Source organism: Schistocerca americana, chromosome 6, assembly GCF_021461395.2.
Source record: "Schistocerca americana isolate TAMUIC-IGC-003095 chromosome 6, iqSchAmer2.1, whole genome shotgun sequence".
NCBI lineage: Eukaryota > Metazoa > Arthropoda > Insecta > Orthoptera > Acrididae > Schistocerca > Schistocerca americana.
Window position 1 is genome coordinate 134,332,432 of NC_060124.1, and position 21,753 is coordinate 134,354,184.

At 41.1% G+C, this 21,753-nt stretch overlaps 1 protein-coding gene across 1 annotated transcript in view; it reads right to left on the minus strand.

The window, feature by feature from the left end:
- Positions 1–21,753, minus strand: part of LOC124620008 (neural-cadherin-like) — a 306,270-nt gene that overhangs the window by 84,917 nt on the left and 199,600 nt on the right. The window contains exons 19-20 of the mRNA XM_047146673.1: positions 18,577–18,837; positions 12,148–12,486 (exon numbers count right to left, since the gene is read on the minus strand). Of these exons, the coding sequence (XP_047002629.1) occupies positions 12,148–12,486; positions 18,577–18,837 (600 nt within the window). The remainder of the gene's footprint in view (positions 1–12,147; positions 12,487–18,576; positions 18,838–21,753) is intronic.

A 21,753-nucleotide genomic window follows, 5' to 3' on the forward strand; every position in this document is an offset into this window, starting at 1 on the left:
AAATACTTGCGCAAAGTATTGTATATGAAGTGTCAGATAATTGTCTAATACGGTCCACGCATTGAGGCAGTGATAGATCTTTTTGGAAACTAAATGTATGGGTGAAGACCAGTTACTGTCCAATGAATGAACAATACCTGCCCACAGAAGTTCCTCCACTGCAGCCTTAGCGAGGCACAGCTTAAGTGGCAGCAGTTGGCGTGCTTTATGATGCACTAGTAGCCCGTCTGTTGTGACAATCTTGTGTGTTGTGCCATTCGTGATAGCGTTCAGCTGGGCTGGTGAACTCACTTGGCGGCCATCGTGAACAGGAATCGGTAGCATGTGAGAGTCACTAACCTAATGTGCTGGGGAAGCTGTCCGTGTTGGCGGCGACAAAGTTCCACGAGGCGCATCTCTGGTGTCGGGGGGCAGTGGTGTCCAAGTCCCACGCAGTGCATCGCCGGACTAAAGCTGGGCGAGACAGTCCGAAATGAAAAAGGAGGTCAATGCTTAAAACTGGGTCTTCTATGTCAGCCGTGTAGAAGGACCAAGTGAACTGTTTGCCAGGTATGAGGTCAATAGGTAACTCAGCCAAACCATTGACATGAAGTGACGATTTATTTGCTGCTCGAAGGAACAGTTTAGCTGGTGTCATGTCCATTATGGTAAATGTGGGAGGTATGACACTAATGTCTACTCTGGTATCAATGACAAAATACTGGCACGAACATCCAAGGTGTAAAGACATCCCCATGGGGTGGGGGATCTGACAGAATGCAACATCTATGGGCGCCCTTGCATGCATCTGCAAGCCGTGGCGTCTACTGCGTGCAGTGTTTGGGAATGCGCAGGGCGGGTGGCAGTTGCAAGCAGCATCCCTGTAATTGGAGTGGAACCAGCATATGTGGAGTTAGCTGTACTTGTCCCGCCAGCCGAAGCATCAGGTGGGCAGGCGCTAGCCCGGTTGGGATGGGGAGAGGCTGCTGCCGGCCCGGTCGCGATTCCTGATCTTTGCCACTAGATGGCTGCTGTTCTGTGTGCTGCCCGCAATACACACATGCCCGGCCTCTACCATCTGATGGTGGAATTATGCTCACAGGATTACCAACCTCAGCGGTATTAGGTGCTGTGCTGCACGGAGGGAGGTGGCGGTGCCGAATAATGGCATTTGCCTGGTCTACCAGCCATAGTTTATCCTCGAGTGATGCTATAGTACGTGGGAGCAAATGTAATTGTAGTCCTTGCAGCAGTTTCACCAACCACGATGCCCAGAGCGCTGAGTTTGGCAAGATCTTGGTACTGACCTGCGCACAGAAGCGTCGCCACAGCTGTGAGGGGGTTCTGTCATCTAAAGTCTCATCATAAATAATGTTGTGAATTGTATCGGCTGGCAGATGAGAAAGGCATTCAATGAATAGTTCATGGGCAGAGGCATATTTGTTGCTCTTGGGTGGATTCAGCAACAATTCGCTGATGAGATCAGGGTGGTCATGCAGGTGGTTCACTAAACACACAAAATGAGTGCTGTCATCCGCAATACCATGTATGTCCAAGATGTTGTCCACCAAGATAAACCATGTCACTGGGTTGTCTGGTTGTAATGGCGACAGTTTCAGAAAACGACCAGGGACCAGTGCTTGCGGGGGTATAGGAAAGGCACGAAAAAATATCCAGTCCTTGTAGGCAGGAAATCTGCACAGCCATACGATGAGCAGGGTATGGCAGACATGGAAGGATCAACGGCTGATGCAGACAAAATCTAGAGCAGAGGCATGTGATTGCGATTGAGCACTGAGTGATAGGGCGGAACCACGGCAAGTGCATCGCCCGAGGTGTGCGTGGGGTGGCAGGTTGGGTAGGTGTATACATGGCCCGGTGCAGTTGATGTGAGTGCCCCTTTGACTGACATGGAGATGGACACATTAAATGGCAGACCGCTCTGAGGAGGGGGCAGCCCTGCAAGTGGACCCCGAAACTGGACAGCCACGTTGTCCATGTTTTGTGGTAGAAACTCGGGCGAAGGGTTTCTGGGATCTTGTCCTGGAGGAGCATTCTGTCGAGTGTAGAATGCTGTAGAAGGTGTCCACCCTGATGTATACAGTGCCCGGTGTGGTGTGCCGGCAGAGGTTAGGGTCGTCCGGCCGGTCGAGGCAAACACTGGAGATACAAACATTCCCGGTGTATTAGTAGCACACGGGGTAAAGCATTGTGCTTCACAGTCAATTGTCCATTCTGCAGTTGTGGCATTCTCCACTGCGGGAAAAACTGGAGGTTGCAACATTGTCTATTGGCGCGAAAACAGTGGTACACAGTGAGCAAATGCAATGTATTTTCGCAACTCGGGGTCACCAATGTGGGTTTTCTGGCTGTAGCGACTGACCGTGCACAGAAAACTCCAACCGATTACAATCAGGCACTTTTATTAAGTTCATGTAATTACACAAAACACAAGAAGAACTCTACAGAAATTCACAGCATGCACGCTGCAGTCAAAGTTCCCAAGACTGAACGAAAGAACCATGAGTCCCCAAAGACCATTTACTCTCCACTTCGTAGGTGGCAGTTACTCGTGGTCTGTTGCCATAATAATAATAATAATAAAAACGGTAGAACAATTCAAGACAGGATCTACAACTTTATTGCAATACATATTTTTTATCTAGTCCCATTGTGTGGTTTCTGTGAAAACTAGTTTCCACACCCCTAAACAGCATGGGGTCTCACTAATGATATTTCTACTGAATTAAAGAAAATACTCTATCAACTTTATATGTAATTAGGTTGAGGTCTTGAACTTCACAAATCTGGTTGTATTTATTGTGACAGATAAACAGATAGAGTCACAGAGAGAGAAGGGAATAGGGAGAAAGAGAGATGGAAATTAGAAAATGGTCAAGCTAATAACAGTGAGATTGAGTATTAGGCATGAACTAGATAAAATGAAAACAATGATAGTACAGTACAAAGTATTAGTACACTAATGAGGTCTGGCAGCAGCACAGTCAAATCCAAAGAAAGTTATGAGAATTGCTGGTACACACTTCTCCAGTGTCAACAGCAGTAGCTTACTGTCTTCACTTCACAGAAAATTTCTGAATTTTTGAAGAAGACAGTCCTGCAGTCTCCATATACAAAGAAAAGCTGTAAACATTACAGAAGTAACACCTTTGACAATAAACTGTAACCAGTTTGGAATATTGTTCAAGGAAACAGGGAAAATACTGTACTTATAGAAGATGACAGTTCATTCATTGTGTTACACTGATGGAAGAAAATCTGCAGGAATGGAAAATCACTCAATAGATAATTATAACAAAGTGGAAAAGCTCTTAGAAATTAAATTAATTGTTATTTGTTGTTAAATTTCTATACTTTATTTGCACTTACTGCGGCTAAATTTAAGATATAAAACTAACATGACTGCTGCTGCCTTGAAAAAGCTACTGCTTCCTCTTCTATATTTAATACAAGTTATTATTTATCTTCTATTGCTAACTTAATGTCCTCTTGGTTACACTGATAGTTATCATGGAAAAATAGTTGGCTATGTGCCATAAGAATAAGGGTTACACACTATGTGCATACCTATTTTAATGCAGCTAACAGTAGTTACCAATCCTCAAATATAGATACTGAGAAAAAATTCTCAGTATTTGCGAGTTGCCTACATTGAAGAGAGCTTTTCTATCACACGTCATTTAATGATCATGTGTTAAAATTAGAAACATTCAAAGGCACTGACATTCAATTGTTCAGAGACTCAGACTAAAATAGTTTGTGATCAGCTTCTGGTACAAGACTTGAAGATTCTTATAAATCTCATGATTTGCCCTTCTTTTTCTTACATTTCTACATTTCCATCATTTTTCTTAAAGGAACTGCTCATTTGGTTTCAAAAGGTACAGACTGCATGTCTCACTTTTTTATTAAATGTTAATACCTAGACAAAGGTCAAACAGCAGCAAGCTGCTGTTCATAGTTTCTTAAGAATAAATAGCACCATTACCCATTCTCAACAAAAAAGTTCATTGCCAGATGGATGTCCATGTTTATAATTACAGACAACAAATGCTGAACATGCAGTGTTGGTTGTTTTCATTGTGATTAAAGTGTAGTGATGCCATACATCAAAAATGATGCAAAAAAAAGGACTTTTTTCTGTGATTGTAGCTAAGAAGGAACTAGAACAACATAAAAAAAACTTTCTAAGATAAGAACTGAGTTAGTTTTGTGCCATTTGCTTTGGAAGTTTTGCATCATTTTATATTATTGATGGTTATTTTTTGAAGAAGTTCATACAATCAGAGCAGAACAGCATACATACACCTAAATATTTTGACAACATGCAAAGTTGGCTGTAACATTTACAAAGACAAAACAGTGTCAAAGAATGTGTCTGTCAGACAATTTAAAATGTATACATAAATATTTATGGAAAATTCTGTTGGTTCTTGTTGAAACACAGACATATTAATGACTTGAATGAAATGTATTAATGTTCCACAATAATTATTGTGGAGGAGTAGTGTTAACAAGCCACAGAGTATTTGAGGCACTGGGTCATTAACAGATACATAAGCAAGACTAAGAACATTTCTAGCTTTTGGACAAATCCTTCTTCAGAGCTATAGATTCACATACAGACACATGCACCTGCACTACTACACTGTCCCAATTGACTACATTGTGCCAACCCTACAGCCCATCTGTGACATGGGGTTGTGTCAGTGGATGAGGGGAGAAAAATAGGTGGTGAATGGGGGAGGGGCTGGGGAAGAGTGGTTGACACCTAGAAGGGAGAGGCAGTGGGTGAACAAGATAGGAATGTGACAGTAGTGAGCTCATTCTGGCCACAGGCAGGGGCAGCTGTGTGCGGTGCACAGTGACATGGAGAAGGAGTGGGTTATACATCTACATCTACACCTACATGGATACTGTGCAAATCACACTTAAGAGCCTGGCAGAGGGTTCATCGAAACACCTTCACAATAATTTTCTATTATTTCACTCTTGAACAGCATGCAGTAAAAACAAACACTTATACCTTTCCATGTGAGCTCTGATTTATTATGATCTTTGTTTCTCTCTATGTAGGTCAGCATCAACAAAATATCTTCGCATTCAGAGGAGAAAGCTGGTGGTTGAAAATTTGTGAGAAGATCCTGCCACAATGAGAAATGCCTTTGTTTTAATGATGTCCACCCCAACTCCTGTATCATGTCTGTTACACTCTCTCTCCTATTTCCTGATAATACAAAATGTGCTGCTCTTCTTGGAACTTTCTTGATGTACTCTGTTAATCCTATCTGATAAGGATCCTACATCATGCAGCAGTACTCCAAAAGAGGACAGCCAAGCATAGTGTAGGTGGTCTCTTTAGCAGAACCATTGTATCTTCTGAGTGTTCTGCCAATAAATTTCAGTCTTTGGTTCACTTTTCTCACAACATTTTCTATGTGTTCTCTCCAATTTAAGTTGTTTGTAATTGTAATTCCAAGGCACTTAGTTGAATTTACAGCCTTTGGAGGAAGATCTGCAGCGGATAGGCACTTGATGCAGGGAGTGGCAACTGACCTTTAACATAGACAAATGTAATGTATTGCGAATACATAGAAAGAAGGATCCTTTATTGTATGATTATATGATAGCAGAACAAACACTGGTAGCAGTTACTTCTGTAAAATATCTGGGAGTATGCATACGGAATGATTTGAAGTGGAATGATCATATAAAATTAATTGTTGGTAAGACGAGTGCCAGGTTGAGATTCATTGGGAGAGTCCTTAGAAAATGTAGTCCATCAACAAAGGAGGTGGCTTACAAAATACTCATTTGACCAATACTTGAGTATTGCTCATCAGTGTGGGATCTGTACTAGGTCGGGTTGACAGAGGAGATAGGGGAGATCTAAAGAAGAGCAGCACGTTTCGTCACAGGGTTATTTGGTAAGCGTGATAGTGTTACGGAGATGTTTAGCAAACTCAAGTGGCAGACTCTGCAAGAGAGGTGCTCCGCATCGTGGTGTAGCTTGCTGTCCAGGTTTTGAGAGGGTGCGTTTCTGGATGAGGTATGGAATATATTGCTTCCTCCTACTTATACCTCCCGAGGAGATCACAAATGTAAAATTAGAGAGATTCGAGTGCGCACGAAGGCTTTCCGGCAGTCGTTCTTCCCACGAACCATACGTGACTGGAACAGGAAAGGGAGGTAATGACAGTGGCACGTAAAGTGCCCTCCACCACACACTGATGGGTGGCTTGCGGAGTATAAATGTAGATGTAGATGTAGATTTGATAGATTTATCGTGTAACTGAAGTTTAATGGATTCCATGTAGCACTCACGTGGATGACCTCACATTTTTCAGTATTTAGGGTCAACTGCCAATTTTTGTACCATACAGGTATCATTTCTAAATAATTTTACAAATTGGGAGGGGAAGACAGAACACAGGGTGAGAGAGACTATGGAGAAGAGATACTGAGAGCAGGATGAGTGAATTTAGGACCATTGTACAGACGTGCTGGTGAATATGGAGCAGCAGCTAGTCCCTAATCCTGCAACTACCCCAAGGAACCAACTGCACAGGAGCACACTCCTCATTACCCAGTATCATCCTGCACTGGAACAACTGAACCATATCCTTTGCCATGGCTTTGACTATTTATCATTATTTCCAGAAATGAATAATATCTTACCCACAATCCTTTGCACCCCTTCTAAATTGGTAATCCACTGTCCACTTAAACTTAGCATTATCTTTACACCATACCTACCTCCAAACCCTAGCCACAGGGATCGTAACCCTGTGGAAGACTCATGCACAAGACTAGGCCAATACATCCACCCAATGCATCCTACACCAGTCCTGTCACAGGCTTATCCTCTCGTATCAGAGACAGAACAGTCTCTGAAAGCAATCACTTCTTGTAATGTCTGCACTTCATTTTATGTGGGCATGACCACCAACTTGCTGCCCACATGAATGACTAGCTATGGCCAAGCTGTGGCCAAGAGCAGAGTTGACTACCCAGTAGAACATGCTGCTGGACACAACATGTATAATGTCAATGATTGTTTCATAAACCATGTCATCTGGAATGATGATATACTTGGTGCAGTGAAAAAAATTTCAGAGTTCTTTCCTGGCAATGTCAGATGCTGAGCAAAATGGATCAATAGCCAGGTAGAATTCCAGTAAGAAAGAATTGCTGATAGTGCCACAGTGAACATGAATGATAGTGCCACAATGAACATGGAAGTTATTGTTACACCCTGTATGGGTTGAGCACCTGAGCAAGCAATGTACCAAAATGGCATCATAGTGACAAAGGAATATCATCATAATGGTGGCTCCACAAAGTATCACAAGAAAGTTGAAGTTCAATGCAAGAGTAACCATTCAGTTTACTGACACAGCACAAAAGACCACCTGAAAGGTGAAGTTGTGAAATCCTGGAGTGACCAAGAGAGCTGACCAAATAGGAAAACCGAAATGAATTATGTCGTTACTGCCCACCATAGCACAGCATGCAAGAATTGCCCACTTGTACTAAATCTCCAGAAATGTCTCAGTTTAGCCAGTGAGTCCATAGATGGTGGTATAAGGGGTGTACAATATAACTGACCATGCTTTCCCAACCGGGTTTTGTGATAATTAAGCCAGTTCGTCTTTGAATTTACTTAGTGAGCTCCCACATAGGAATTCTTCCTGCCTGTTATGTGGAGATGCTCTCATAGTTTTATGCCACCTTGTAGAGCCATAGCAGCACTGTCAGACTCTGAAAGTGCAATACATGTTTCACATAGTGAAGCAGGATGAAGTTTTTTTTGTACAAATAATTTTTACATGGATGCCATTACGGTGCGTTTATTTAGGAAACACTGATTATATGCCAACTATTAATGGTACGAGAGCACGGTCTACTGTGTGACTGCATTGACAGGCATCCTATTGACAACTGCCGACTATAGAACACAGACCATAACTTGAGTGTTCAATCAGTGTAGTTCATATAAGATTGTACATCTTTGCTTGTGCCAATGTTATTAATTTATTTACTCATATCAATGTTCCCTGGCATTGTTAAATTATGGAAAGATAGTATTTATGACTTGTAGACTCCTCCTAATGTCTAAGTGGCAAAAGACAACTTTTGTTAGCAAATATTTATTAATAACAATTATTTGATTTGTGCCAGAATACATATACTTTCCCCATGTATATCCTTGCTGATGTCATGAGCGATTTCTGCATTGGCACCTGATCCCATTGGCTCTGAATGTGCCAGATGGCCAACCACCTGTGCCAGCTAGCATGGGAACCAATTGCTTGCTCCTTACTCCATATGTACTGCAGTGCAGATATGTTTACTTCATGTATGTGACATAGCAAAACTGAAAATAAAGTAAAATGCACTCTAATCTTGAAGTAAGGGATACCTTACAAGCACATGATCTTGTCCTGTATGAATACTAGTTCTGTGCTGGTGGAGTACTATGCAGTTTGGAGCAAACCTGTCAAGAGGGGCTGCCTGTATCAATTGACTCTCTGCTTATCTGGCCTCCTTCAATTTTCTGTTGATCAGGAAGTCCTCTCTGGAGGGACTTGCTTGCTGTGAGCTGCAGCGCCAACTTCCAAGTTAAGACTGATTTGAATCTGTGGCTGCCACCATGTGTCAGGCCTGGGAGCAGAATGTCATCCATCATTGTGTGGGCGATTTGCTGCTGCTGCCTGCCTCCATTCCTGCGTCAGACTTCAAAGGAGCCAGCTCTCTCTCTCTCTCTTGGCAGCAGGCCATAGCACTTCTCTGCATGACTTCATATACTCTGAGTGAAGCTGGTAGATGCCTTGCCTGTGTGCAGTCTATGATGGGGTCATAGGTCACTGAGCATCACTTCCCTTAAGCTGTATGCAGTTGCACTAGGCATGGACATGGCTGAATGCCTATTTACGTGAGGTGACTGACCTCATGACATTGCAGCTGTTGAGCTGACACATCACTGTCTGTGGGCCGAGTGAGGATTGGTGCATTCCACAGTGGTACACTACAACCAGTCCTGCCCAAACTGGTTGCCTGGATGTCATAGAGTCAATTGTATTTTGTGGGTAATGAATGTTAAGTATTGTAATAATCTTTCACTAATGCCTTCAGGCCCAACCAGCTATCTACCCTCTGAGTTAGTGAACCCACTTACCTGGCACAGTACTCTGTCAGCCTCCTGACCTTGACTTGATGCCAGGACTCCACCCCTCGTAGCATCCTACCCTAAACCTTTACTAACAGTGTCCATGAATTATTTAGCTGCGAGTTGTTGTTCTATTGCATCTTTCGGTCTTATAATCCACCCTGCCTCAATCTCTGCTAGCCCCTGCCCCAGGAAACCAATGTAACTTATCCTGGGCTCATGTTATTTTTCTCCACCATCTGTCTCATCCTCTGTTCTGTTTCCCCCTCCACCCCACTCCTCCTCCATGTAATTGTGTACTACTCACAACTCTCCTTGCTTGCAGCCAGAACAAGATCAGCATTGACACATTCCTATTCTATTCACCTACTGCCTCTCCCCACTGACTATCAGCCACCCCACCCCAATCCTTCTCGCGCTCCCCACTTTGTTTCTCCCTTAACCTGCTCCACCTCACACAACCCCTCATCCCAGTTGAACTGCAATACTTACATAATGTAGTAAATAGGATGTGGAATTGTACATCTATATGACTATAGCTTTGAAGAAGTATTTGTTGGGAAGCTAGCAACATTCTCAGTCTTATTTTTGGGCCTATCAATGGCTCAGCACCTCAACCATTCTGTGAGTTGTTGTCACTACACCCTAAGCCGTTTGTATTGCACCAATTTCCATTACAACTGGAAGGTTGCTTTTTTTGGTTTGTGTTTCTGAAATCTTGACTTTACCTTGTTTTGGCTACTGATTGGTAGGACCATCTATTCTGATTCATAATCCAATCACATGAGTTCCAACGAATAAATTGTAAGAGTTTTTCAATCTCTCAAACAATTACGTATTATTTACATTTTATAAAGCTTTATTGATAGAAAAAGTGATGTAAAACTTGAAAGCTAGTGCCACCTCCCATATATTTACTATTACCAATCTAATTAAAGTGGGCTTCCCCTTCTTAGGTTAAGAAGAAAGAAGAAATATAATGCATCTTACACAATGAAAATAAAGTGTCTTAGACAGGACTGAAATCATTACTGAAGCATTTCTGCCAAAGGAACTATAGTTATCTTTAAGAATGTACTATCTGGTGGTTTTGTACCTTTTAAAACTTCAATCAAAGATTCAGATGAAGTAGCCCTGTGAACAGAGTAGCGCTACTGAATAAAGGTAACATTTATATTCCTACTCTGTATCTGTTCTAAACTCTAATTCTTTAATATGATAATGCAATATTTTCTGATGGTTCCACATGATATAATGAAGACAGCAATAATTTCTATCTTTCCATACTCAAAGCTGTTCACTGTCAGCAACTTTTAATTGTTCTGTATTGTGAAACACTTGCATTTTGAAGGAGAGATCCAAGCAGAATTGTTCTGCAGATATACCTAGTTAAGAAAAGAATTGCTGCCATCAAATGATAAGCCACTGAAGTAGATATACATACTGAAATGGTCAGAAATCTTGAGCTCTTCTTTAGTATCATCCTTAACTGTCTGTTATATTTTATTCATATTAAAAAAAAACACTGCCTGACAAAAGAAAGTGAGGCAGCCAAAAGGGATTGTTAGATGTTAATGTAACTTCATACAAGTACCCATCATCAGTGGGTATGTAAATGATCAGAGTTATTCTCCTATGTGACAGGTAAATGGGATCAGAGTGCATTAGTATTGTTCATGTTTAGTGTTCTTATCAGACCTGGTAGGACATATAACAGACATGAACAGCACCAGATGCTGAGTGATCATTGTGAAGGACACAAAGGTGCTGTGTTCTCATGAGAGACAGTGTTATCTGCACCTGACAGTTTGAAAGGGGCCTCACTGTGGGTCTACATTTGGCCAACTGGTTGAGTCGTACAACAACCAGATTTGTTGGGCACTCAGATGTGACAGTGGTGTGATGTTGGACTGCTTGGATATGTGAGGGCTGGAATACTTGTCATCAAGATTCCACTTGACCACACCTGACTACCAAAAGTGAGACTTGCATATTAGGCACCAAGCACGTCGTAACCCCTTCACATCTGTGCCTGCCATCTGAGAATCAGAAATGGACTGCCTGCAACATTCTGTTTCATATCACACTGCTGTTGGAGACTAGCAGCTTCTTGACTAGGGAATTACAATCCCATGCGTAGGTTTTTGTTTACACCACAACACAAATGGCAGCATTTGGAGGGGTGCTGTGGCCTGGGAAGCATGAATGGCATCACACTGTGTTCAGCAATGAATCTCTACCCTCGGTGAAAATTGTTAGTGAATATGGTAGCAACCTGGGGAGAAGTCCCATTCTTCCACTGCTTTGGAGAGGCACAGCAGTGTTACTCATGGTGTCATGGCATGAAAAACCATTGGCTATGACTTTAGGCTGTAGGTGGTTGTGGCAGAGGGAACTGTAGCAGCGCAACGGTATGTCTTTGATATCCTGCATCCTCATATGTTACCTCACATGCAACAGTATCATAGTGCCAGGCTGCAAAAGGACAATGCTTGTCCACACATGGGATGTATCTCTACGAACTGTCTGTATAATCTTGAGATAATCCCATGGCCAGTAAGATATCCTGGTCTGTCCCAAATACAACAGATGTGGGGCCATCTCAGACATTAATTCTGTTCCGGTGCCAGTATAACATGGACCAGTTAAAACACTTGTGGGCAGCTTGTCACAGGATACAGTGACTTCAGGACACCTTTCCCAACCAAATTGATGCATGCTTCCAAGCCAGAGGGGATGCAGCATCATACTGATAAGTAGGTTCATACTGCCAAGTTCTTAATAAATTTCCCTAGCTTTTGTGATCACTTAAATAACACAATATGCTCTCTCAACAAATGAAGTTTCATCTTATTTCCTCCTCCCCTTCCAGGTGATTAACATTTTTTGTCAGGCAGTGTATATTCATCCAGTAGAGTTTAATAACATGTAAAACAATATAAAAAATGGACTACAGATTGAAAATATATGATACATACACCAAGTACAGCATATATTTGGCTTTCCTGGTCTGCGAAATGAAACAGTTCTCCATTTGGTTCTCTTGTTCTGAACCTGAGCTGGACAAGCATGCTGAATTTGCTGGGTTCAAATGATAACAAAAATTTTACATAACTGTGATAGCCAAATCGTGCTGGTACAGTTGGTGTGAGGCAGCTATGTCCTGTCCAACCAGCATCACAGACACAGTGAACATTAGATGTATCACCATTACAAGTGCCATGTGTGCCACAATCAATGGTGGAGCATAAGTTTTCTGTCATTGGGCAGCCTTTTCTGCTGTTTTCTGACAAAGCTGGATCATACAGGTCATAGATCTGTGGAGTATCAAGCAGTACATTATTATATGGTTTATAATAAACAAATATTACAATGAACAAACATTAAATACAACAGTTTAATACAATCAGAAGATAGGAAATCTCCCCCCCCCCCCCCCCCCAAGCAACAACAAAGGCTATAGTTAGCCCATGAGCATTTTGATATAAAATGCAGAAAGAATTTAGCCAAAAATTCACTTATGAAAAATGTGGAAAGAATTGAAATGTAAATGTAAATTAAGAGTATGCGATCAGTTTTGATATTTTTTTTTTCCTTCCTGACTATAGTGCCACTTCTGAACAAAGGAATCAAGCAGAACACTGAGCAGAAAAGCTCATGGTTAACTTGAGTTAATTTATATAACTATTATACACAATGTGATCAAAAGCATCCAGACACCTGGCTGAAAATGACTTACAAGTTCATGGCGGCCTCTATCAGTAATGCTGGAATTCAATTGGCCCACTCTTAACCTTGATGACAGCTTCCACTCTCACGGGCATATGTTCAGTCAGATGCTGTAAGGTTTCTTGTGGAATGGCAACCCATTCTTCACAGAGCGCTGCACTGAGGAGAGGTATCGATGTCGGTCGGTGAGGCCTAGCATGAAGTCGGAGTTCCAAAACATCCCAAAGTTGTTCAGTAGGATTCAGGTCAGGACTCTGGGAAGGCCAGTCCATTACAGGGATGTTATTGTAGTGTAACCACTCTGCCACAGGTCGTGCATTATGAAGCTGCTCAATCGTGTTGAAAGATGCAATCGCCATCCCCGAATTGCTCTTCAACAGTGGGAAGAAAGAAGGTGCGTAAAACATCAATGAAGGCCTGTACTGTGAAGTGCCATGCAGAACAACAAGGGGTACAACCCCCCTCCATGAAAAACACCACCACACCATAACACCAACACCTCCAAATTTTTCTGTTGCTGCCAGATGACGTTCACAGGACATTCGACATACCCACTTCCTGCTATCGGATTGCCACATCGTGTACTGCTATTCGTCACTCCAAACAATGTTTTTCCACTATTCAGTTGTCCAATGTTTATGCTCCTTACACCAAGTGATGCGTTGTTTGGCATTTACCGGCATGATGTGTGGCTTATGAGCAGCCGCTCGACCACGAAATCCAAGGTTTCTCACCTCCTGCCTAACTGTCATAGTACTTCCAGTGGCTCCTGATGCAGTTTGGAATTCCTGTGTGATGATCTGGATAGATGTCTGCCCATTACACATTATGACCCTATTCAAATGCCAGCGGTCTCTGTCAGTCAACAGACAAGGTCGGCCTGTAACATTTGTGCTGTTCATGTCCTTTCACATTTCCACTTCACTATCACATCAGAAACAGTAGACCTAGGGATGTTTAGGAGTGTGGAAATCTCATGTACAGATGTATGGCACAAGTGAAACCCAATCACCTGATCACGTTCAAAGCCCATGAGTTCCATGGAGCACCCCCTTCTGCTCTCTCACAATGGCTAATGACTACTGAGGTCACTGATATGGAGTACCTGGCAGTAGGTGGCAGCACAATGCACCTAATATGAAAAAAACTATGTTTTTTGGGGTGTCTGGTTACTTTTGATCACATAGTGTATCTGTCCGATTTCATTTTATGCATTAATTTACTGCAATTAAAATGATAAGCCACCTTCAGAAGGCAAATTATGTAATACTGCAAATACAAACACAGAAAAGTAAAAGTGACAACATTATCCTAGTTTTTAAACTGTTAGTTCCTTCCTTGTGGAGGGAAGAGAGCTTGAGTGGGGAAGATTAAGAAGGACATGCTGGTTCTTGAATTCCAGAATGAGAGGGACACATGTACTGGAAAGATGGATAGGTTGGGGCAGGTTAAAAGGAAGGACAGGTCACTTACCCTTGAGTCTGAGAGACCTGCCATTTCTTATTATGCTCTCTGAGAGACCTGCCATTTCTTATTATGCTCCCTCAAACTAACTCCCTCTCCTCCTCAAGGAATGATCCAACATTACTGAAAGCTAGTACAGTGCCTCTCTCTTGCTTTTATATTCCACCACCTGAAAGTAAATTCTAGCTAGCAGTTCTGTTTCATAATTTATTAGTTGGATTTTTTGATATGGAACAGTATGAGAGTTTGGTGTCTTTTTCATACTTAAATAATTGTATTGATATAAAAAAAGTACAGTACCATTATATTTGCAATTTCTCTGGCCATAAAAACTGATATAATAGTTGAGACCCCATTATAAGTGAAAATAAAACTTCTACTCCTTCTTCCATTTCAAGGAGTGCATGTTGGCCCACCCAAAAACCATAAGAATGTAACAAAACTGCTGTCTCCCTCTCTTCATCAGCCCTTGCATATCCAGGCTTCTAGTTCAGTTAATATTTAATTCTTGCCATTGCAGGCTCTCAGGTGGCATCCTTTTGACGTTGTCACACAATTCTTTGGTAGTGCCTCATCTCTTCTGTCACTGTTGTTTCCACAACTATTTGCTGTCTTATGTCTTCATTCCACTCCATATCTCTTAATGTTAGACCAAGACATGTCACCAGAATCCCTCTTCAGCTGCTTCATTTCTCTGTTTTTCTTCCTTTTCAAAGAATCCAGTTTTCACTACCATAAACAAGTGCAGGCTCAGCCACCACATTTTATATTCCTCATAGTCCTAACACAGATATCTTCTTATATTACCATTTATAGCAGGATGTACCTCCTAAGAGTCATCAGGTGTGCTTTTTTTTGTATATTTTGAACCATGTTTCACATACTGATATCTCTGTCCTGAGATATGTAAATGAATTTACCTGTTTCATTATCACATTATCAATATTTTTGGTCTTATGCATTTACCTTCCATTGCCATTACTTTTGTTTTATTTACATCTATAAACATTTGATAAGACTGTAAAATGTTATTGAATTTAACATTATTATGAAAAGGAAAGTTGCTACTCCCCATATAGTGGAGATGGTGAGTCACAGATAGGAAGAACAGAAAGACTGTCACAAATAAGTTTTATGCCAAACAAGGCCATGGTCAAAAACAGATCTCTCTCTCTCTCTCTCTCTCTCTCTCTCTCTCTCTCTCTCCCCCCCCCCCCCTCTCTCTCTCTCTCTCTCACACACACACACACACACACAGACACACACACACATGCAAATGCACCAGCATCGTCAAATACATATAAATCACATCACATGCACAAGTGCCGGCCGAAGTGGCCGTGCGGTTAAAGGCGCTGCAGTCTGGAACTGCGAGACCGCTATGGTCGCAGGTTCGAATCCTGCCTCGGGCATGGATGTTTGTGATGTCCTTAGGTTAGTTAGGTTTAACTAGTTCTAAGTTCTAGGGGACTAATGACCTCAGCAGTTGAGTCCCATAGTGCTCAGAGCCAGCCACATGCATAAGTCATGTTGTCAGTAAAACTACTGTTTAAAACAAGCTACCATACAGTAGCCACAAGATGTTTGTTGGTAAGTTGACCAGATGTCGCTAATGTCAGCATACAGTAGTTTTCAATAATTAATTGAAACAGTGAAAATAAAAGGGGGGATACAATAGTTAAAGTGTAATAAGCTTATAAAGTATAAAAAGTGTTACAGTAGTAAAAAGCAATAAAAAGAAGAACACGACAAAAGACGAAGAGTTAAAAAAGTGGTTGACATGTGCTCTAGTGCCAATATTCTAGGCAATAACATAAATATTAAACACCAATGATATTGCACTGGGTAATATAAACAACATAAAAGAAATCGCTAAAGGAGCCGCAAATGAAAGGAAATATAGTTCTGCACACAATGAGTGCCCTCTGTTAGTGCTAACTCTAGTATTCTGCACAGGCGGGAAGTAGTTCCTCACTTCTTTGTACTGTATTTTTACGTATTTAGTTATTTTTTAAACAAAGAAAAAGGCAGAAACCAGGAATCAGATATTACATTTTCATAGCTATTTATCATTAATACATCTACATCTACATCAATACTCCGCAAGCCACCTGACGGTGAGTGGCAGAGGGTACCTTGAGTACCTCTATCGGTTCTCCCTTCTATTCCAGTCTCGTATTGTTCGTGGAAAGAAGGATTGTCGGTATGCTTCTGTGTGGGCTCTAATCTCTCTGATTTTATCCTCATGGTCTCTTCGCTAGATATATGTAGGAGGGAGCAATATACTGCTTGACTCTTCGGTGAAGGTATGTTCTCAAAACTTCAACAAAAGCCCGTACCGAGCTACTGAGCGTCTCTCCTGCAGATTCTTCCACTGGAGTTTATCTATCATCTCTGTAATGCTTTTGCGATTACTAAATGATCCTGTAATGAAGTGCGCTGCTCTCTGTTGGATCTTCTCTATCTCTTCTATCAACCCTATCTGGTACGGATCCCACACTGCTGAGCAGTATTCAAGCAGTGGGCGAACAAGTGTACTGTAACCTACTTCAAGTAGAATATTTCTAATTCTATTCTTTCTAATGAGGTATACATTTTTGAAAAGTAATGACATTTTATAAATATGGAATCGCAAATCGCATCCCCTTGCTACCCCAGTATCACCCTGGATTGGAATAACTTAACCACATCCTTCACCAAGCCTTCGACTACCTATAATCATGCCTAGAATAGAGGAACATTGTTACCACAATCCTTCCCCCCTCTCTGAAAGTGATATTCCCCCATGCACCAAATCTACAAAATATCCTGGTTCATCATTATGCCTGACCTATTCCTAACCCCTTGCTACATGGGTCATATACCTGTGGAAGAACTGTCCTATACACCTGTCTAAGCACATCCTATTTCATTCCCATCTTAAGCATATCCTACACTATCAAAGACACTCAAATTAGTGGCCACCACCAAATTGCGGCCAAGAGCAGAGTTGACAACCCAGTGGCAGAATATGCTGCTGAACACAAAATGCTGGACCTCATTGGCTGCTTCACCACTAAGCTCATCGGGATCCTCCACCCTCCCAATATCAGGTAATTCTGTAGGAGGGGTTTGTCCTAGTAACATGTCCTTCAATCACACAATCCTCCTGGCATTCATCTTCACTGGCCCATGTCCCATACTTATCTTTACCAGTATCCATGTGCTTCCTACTTCATTCCATCAATCTGTACTCACATGTTCCTTTCTGCAGTTCTCCCTCCCCCTATTATGTTTCTCCACCCTTCCCCCTTTCCAGTTACTCACCTCCTCCTCCTCTTCAATGTGAGCCATACATAACCCCCTCTGCTTACATCAGTGTAAGCTCACTAATGCCACATTTCTAAATCATTGCCTTGTTGTCTCTCCTATCCAGCCCTTAGCCATGCCTTCTTCACTACTCCTTCCACTCTCCATGTCCTTTCTCCTTTCACCCACTCCATCTGACACAATCCTTCGCCCTATTTTGGTCGCCGTGCTGTGACAATGTAGTCAGTAGGGGCAGTATAGTGGTGTATGTGTTTATTTTCTATTAATTAACACCAAAGAAAGATAGTACTGAAAAGCTCTTTCAGTCTTGTTTATGTGCCTGGTGACCATTCATTGCCTTGCCTTTTGGTTTATACATGTAAAAATGGGCAGAGCAGCTGTCATATTTTTAGATGTTACTCAAACAAATCATCCCATTTATCCCAAAACGTGCAAATTATCTATCATCATGTGAGACTCAAATTCTACACGAATGCCAGTTTTTTGGCTAGAATCCTCAGGTGTATACTAGGTAAAGATGGAATTATTCTAAAATCTGTAAATTAAAGCAAGTCTTGTTGCTGAAAATTCATGCAGAACCAACAAATTAAACAACAAAGAACTGAACCTATAAACAAGCCAGGAAAATATTTGTTGCGCAAGTGACTAGAAAAGATTAGTTACTATTATTACCACATTGTAAGGAAGCATTGTTTCAAACTATAAACTGTATTCTGTTAATGACATGCAGAAAATTACAGCATGTCAAAATTTTAATTTGTGATGAGTAATTTTAACTCTGAAAAAGATATTCCCTTTTTCCTAAAACAATTTAAGAAGTGTCAATGATATTTGATAAATGTTTCCCAAGATAAAACACATTATTTTGTTGCACTTGCTTTCTATAAATATGGACCATGGCTTACCTGACCATTATAAAACACATTCCTGATGCAACCAGAGAAACCAGTCAGAGTGGGCATGTAATTCCAATTATATTGCTGTGGTTGAAATAATTCTATGTGAAGACCACCAATCTGAAGTGGTGTGTTAACATTCAGATATTCATTGAAAAGTGGAACTTTTCCTTGTGCCTTGCAGCTGCTGTCATCAAATCTTGGAATTGCATCATCTTCAGTTTCTGCCATGACAGCAGATTTACAGTAGTCCACTACAAGATGAACATTCTATTTAAGCAAAAGAAAGAACTGCTATCGATTTATGTTATGTGTGCTTTCTTTAAGATACCTTTCTACATAAGTAAGAAATGTAATTAAGATATAAGTAATGATGAAAATAATATTTTTTATTTTTTATCATAAATAAGATACATTAACAACTACACAAAATGTGTTATTTCTGTAAGGCTTAAAACTGCATAACATCATAGCCTAATATGACTCTGGCAATTACAATAACAATGGTACATATTCTTTCTATCTGGTAAGAGCCAAATGTTACTGACAGCATATTTCCAAGTGCTTTATTTGTTAATATGATAACTTCTGAAAATAAAATCAAACAGAACAGGAAGCTAACACAAGCAGTTTGAAATTATGGATTTCAAACAGAGTGACTTAATGCACCTTATATTGTACTCATTTCAAACTGATGCTGCAACAGAATGCAAAAAGAAAACAAAATATTGTTCCTTCTACTCTCCTTTATTTTATAATTAAGTTATTTGAAAGACAGAAAAAGAAAATATGATATGGAAATGATACAGTGGAGTGGTAGACAATCTGTTATGGCTGTTCCTTTGTTCTACATTTTCAACTAGGTTGAATGCCTAGCGAGAGCTCCAAAGATCAAGTTTAGCACCAAACTCCAAATATAAAAGTAACTTATCATGCCAACAAACCAGCTGGTAAAACAAAGTGCTGCAGATATACAATTGGAAAGGCTTCAGATTTGGGAACTGGTGGATATTCATTTAGTAGAATAACCCATTTTCTCCTTTCCTCCCACTGATACATTCTTTCTAATAGTCAGACAGTGCACTACATATTGTGTTGAGTTAGCAGATGATTACAACATTTTAATGTATTATTGTTGTTGATTGATGAAAAAGATATTTGGATATTTACAGCCTTTGTGATTCTTTATCATGTTAGTGACATGTGAAGAAACTTTACAAAAAACATTAGTGCTGCTCCTAAGTGTAATATTTGCAACAAAATTTCAATGATTTCAGGGAAGAGGTCCTTTAGATATCTAATCACATCACAAGTTACTTTCATTTAACACAACCAAGAAAAAGGGAAAGCCTATATTCTGTGCTCAAAACCTTGACTCAGCAGAAATCTCTCTCCATTTGTTAACACCTGTAACTGTTAGTCACAGAGCAAATCCTTTACAGATATCAGAAAATCTCAAGCACTGTTACGTTTTAGCAAGACAGTATGTGAGAGGTTGTGTGAATTATATACCACTAGAGAGACTATTTTCAAAGGCTGCCAACTCCATCACTCAAAAAAGAGAGAGGCTGTGAAAATCTCATATCAAAGCCCTTTTTTTATAGGATAACCTCAAAAATATTGATCAGAAACATATTTTGGTTGTTACTGTAAATCATGAAATATGAGCAAACATAGCATAAGCAGACATTTTGTAGGAAAAAAGTGAATGTTATACTATTATTGATACATTCAAAATTTCCTAGAGTTAGCCTTTTCTTAAAGTGAGAACACTTCTGAATCTAACTCCTTTGAGATAACACTGAACTAATATACTCAATAAGGAAACAAAGATTAATGAAGCAAACTTACAAACACTATTTTCAGTTTAGAAGAACTTAAATCTTCCTGATATATGTATAAATATATGCTCAGTGTAGTTAACCAGCTTCATAAGTTTATTTTAATTTATGAGCACTTAACTGTTAATATACTTAAAAAAAAACACAAATTTCATAAGAAACTGGTGTATAAATGAAGTCAATAGAACAGTTAATGGGGGGAGTGACTCTCCATGGTATACAGTTTCTGTAAAGAAAGAGCACAGCTGACTGCCATGTGGGGGACCCAGGTTTCATTCTGAGTATTGACAGGGATTTTTCCTTGGTGGGAGGAGTGGTACAGGGTGAACTCACCCTTGTGAGGCCAACTGAGGATCTGAGCGAGATGGCACAGTGGTTAGCAAACTGGACTCACTTTCAGGAGGATGATGGTTCAAACCCATGTCCGGCCATCAAGATTTATGTTTTCTGCGATTTCCATAAACTGCCCCAGGCAAATGCCAGGATGGTTCCTTTGAAAGGGCACAGCCAATTTTATTCCCCATCCATGACACAATCCGAGCACAAGCTCGGCCTCTAACAACCTCAATGTCAACAGGATGTTAAACCCAGTCTTCCTTCTTTCAACTAAGGAACTATTCAACCAATTAGTAATGGTTACAAGATCAAGAAAACTGATGACTGGGAGAGTGGTGTGCTGACCACATGCCCCTCCATAATGCGTCTGATGACGCCGTTGGCAGATGATAAGGTGGTTGGCTGGGCCCTGTTGGCCTGTCTAGGGCCAGAAAGTGGAGCTTCATTTTTTGTAAAGATAATGTGTTGATTTGCAGATGGGCAGATCATGACAGATTTTGTTTCGGCCAGAGCCTTCTTGAAAAAAGAAAGACACACAAGTTTGCACAAGCAATCACATCTCATGCATCTCCAACTGCTGTGGCCAGAAGGTAGTAGTGTCATACTGCACAGAAGCAGCAATCCAGAGTGGGTCAGGGGAGGGAGGTATAGCATGGTGCAGGACCTGGGCAAGGGAGAGGGGGGGGGGGGGGAGGGAGTTAGCACTGCCTGACAGAGCATGCAGGGAGTAAATAGTAGCCAGATTCACTGTCAGAAGACTGTGGGGGAGGGATGGGGGAAGGGAAGAGGAATGGGGAGTGAAAAGGAGAGGAGCAGAGAAGGGGAAAAAGAGCAGTGGATGGACTGGCACACAATGAGGATGAGCGGACATGAATTGGGAGGAGGCCTAGGACAGTGGGGGCAGAAACTGTTGGTTCAAGAGTGTGAGGACAGTGTTTACCACAGGTTGAAGCCAGTGCAATTTCAGCAGTGGAGAATGTGTTGCAATGATAACACCCAGTTCAGAAAA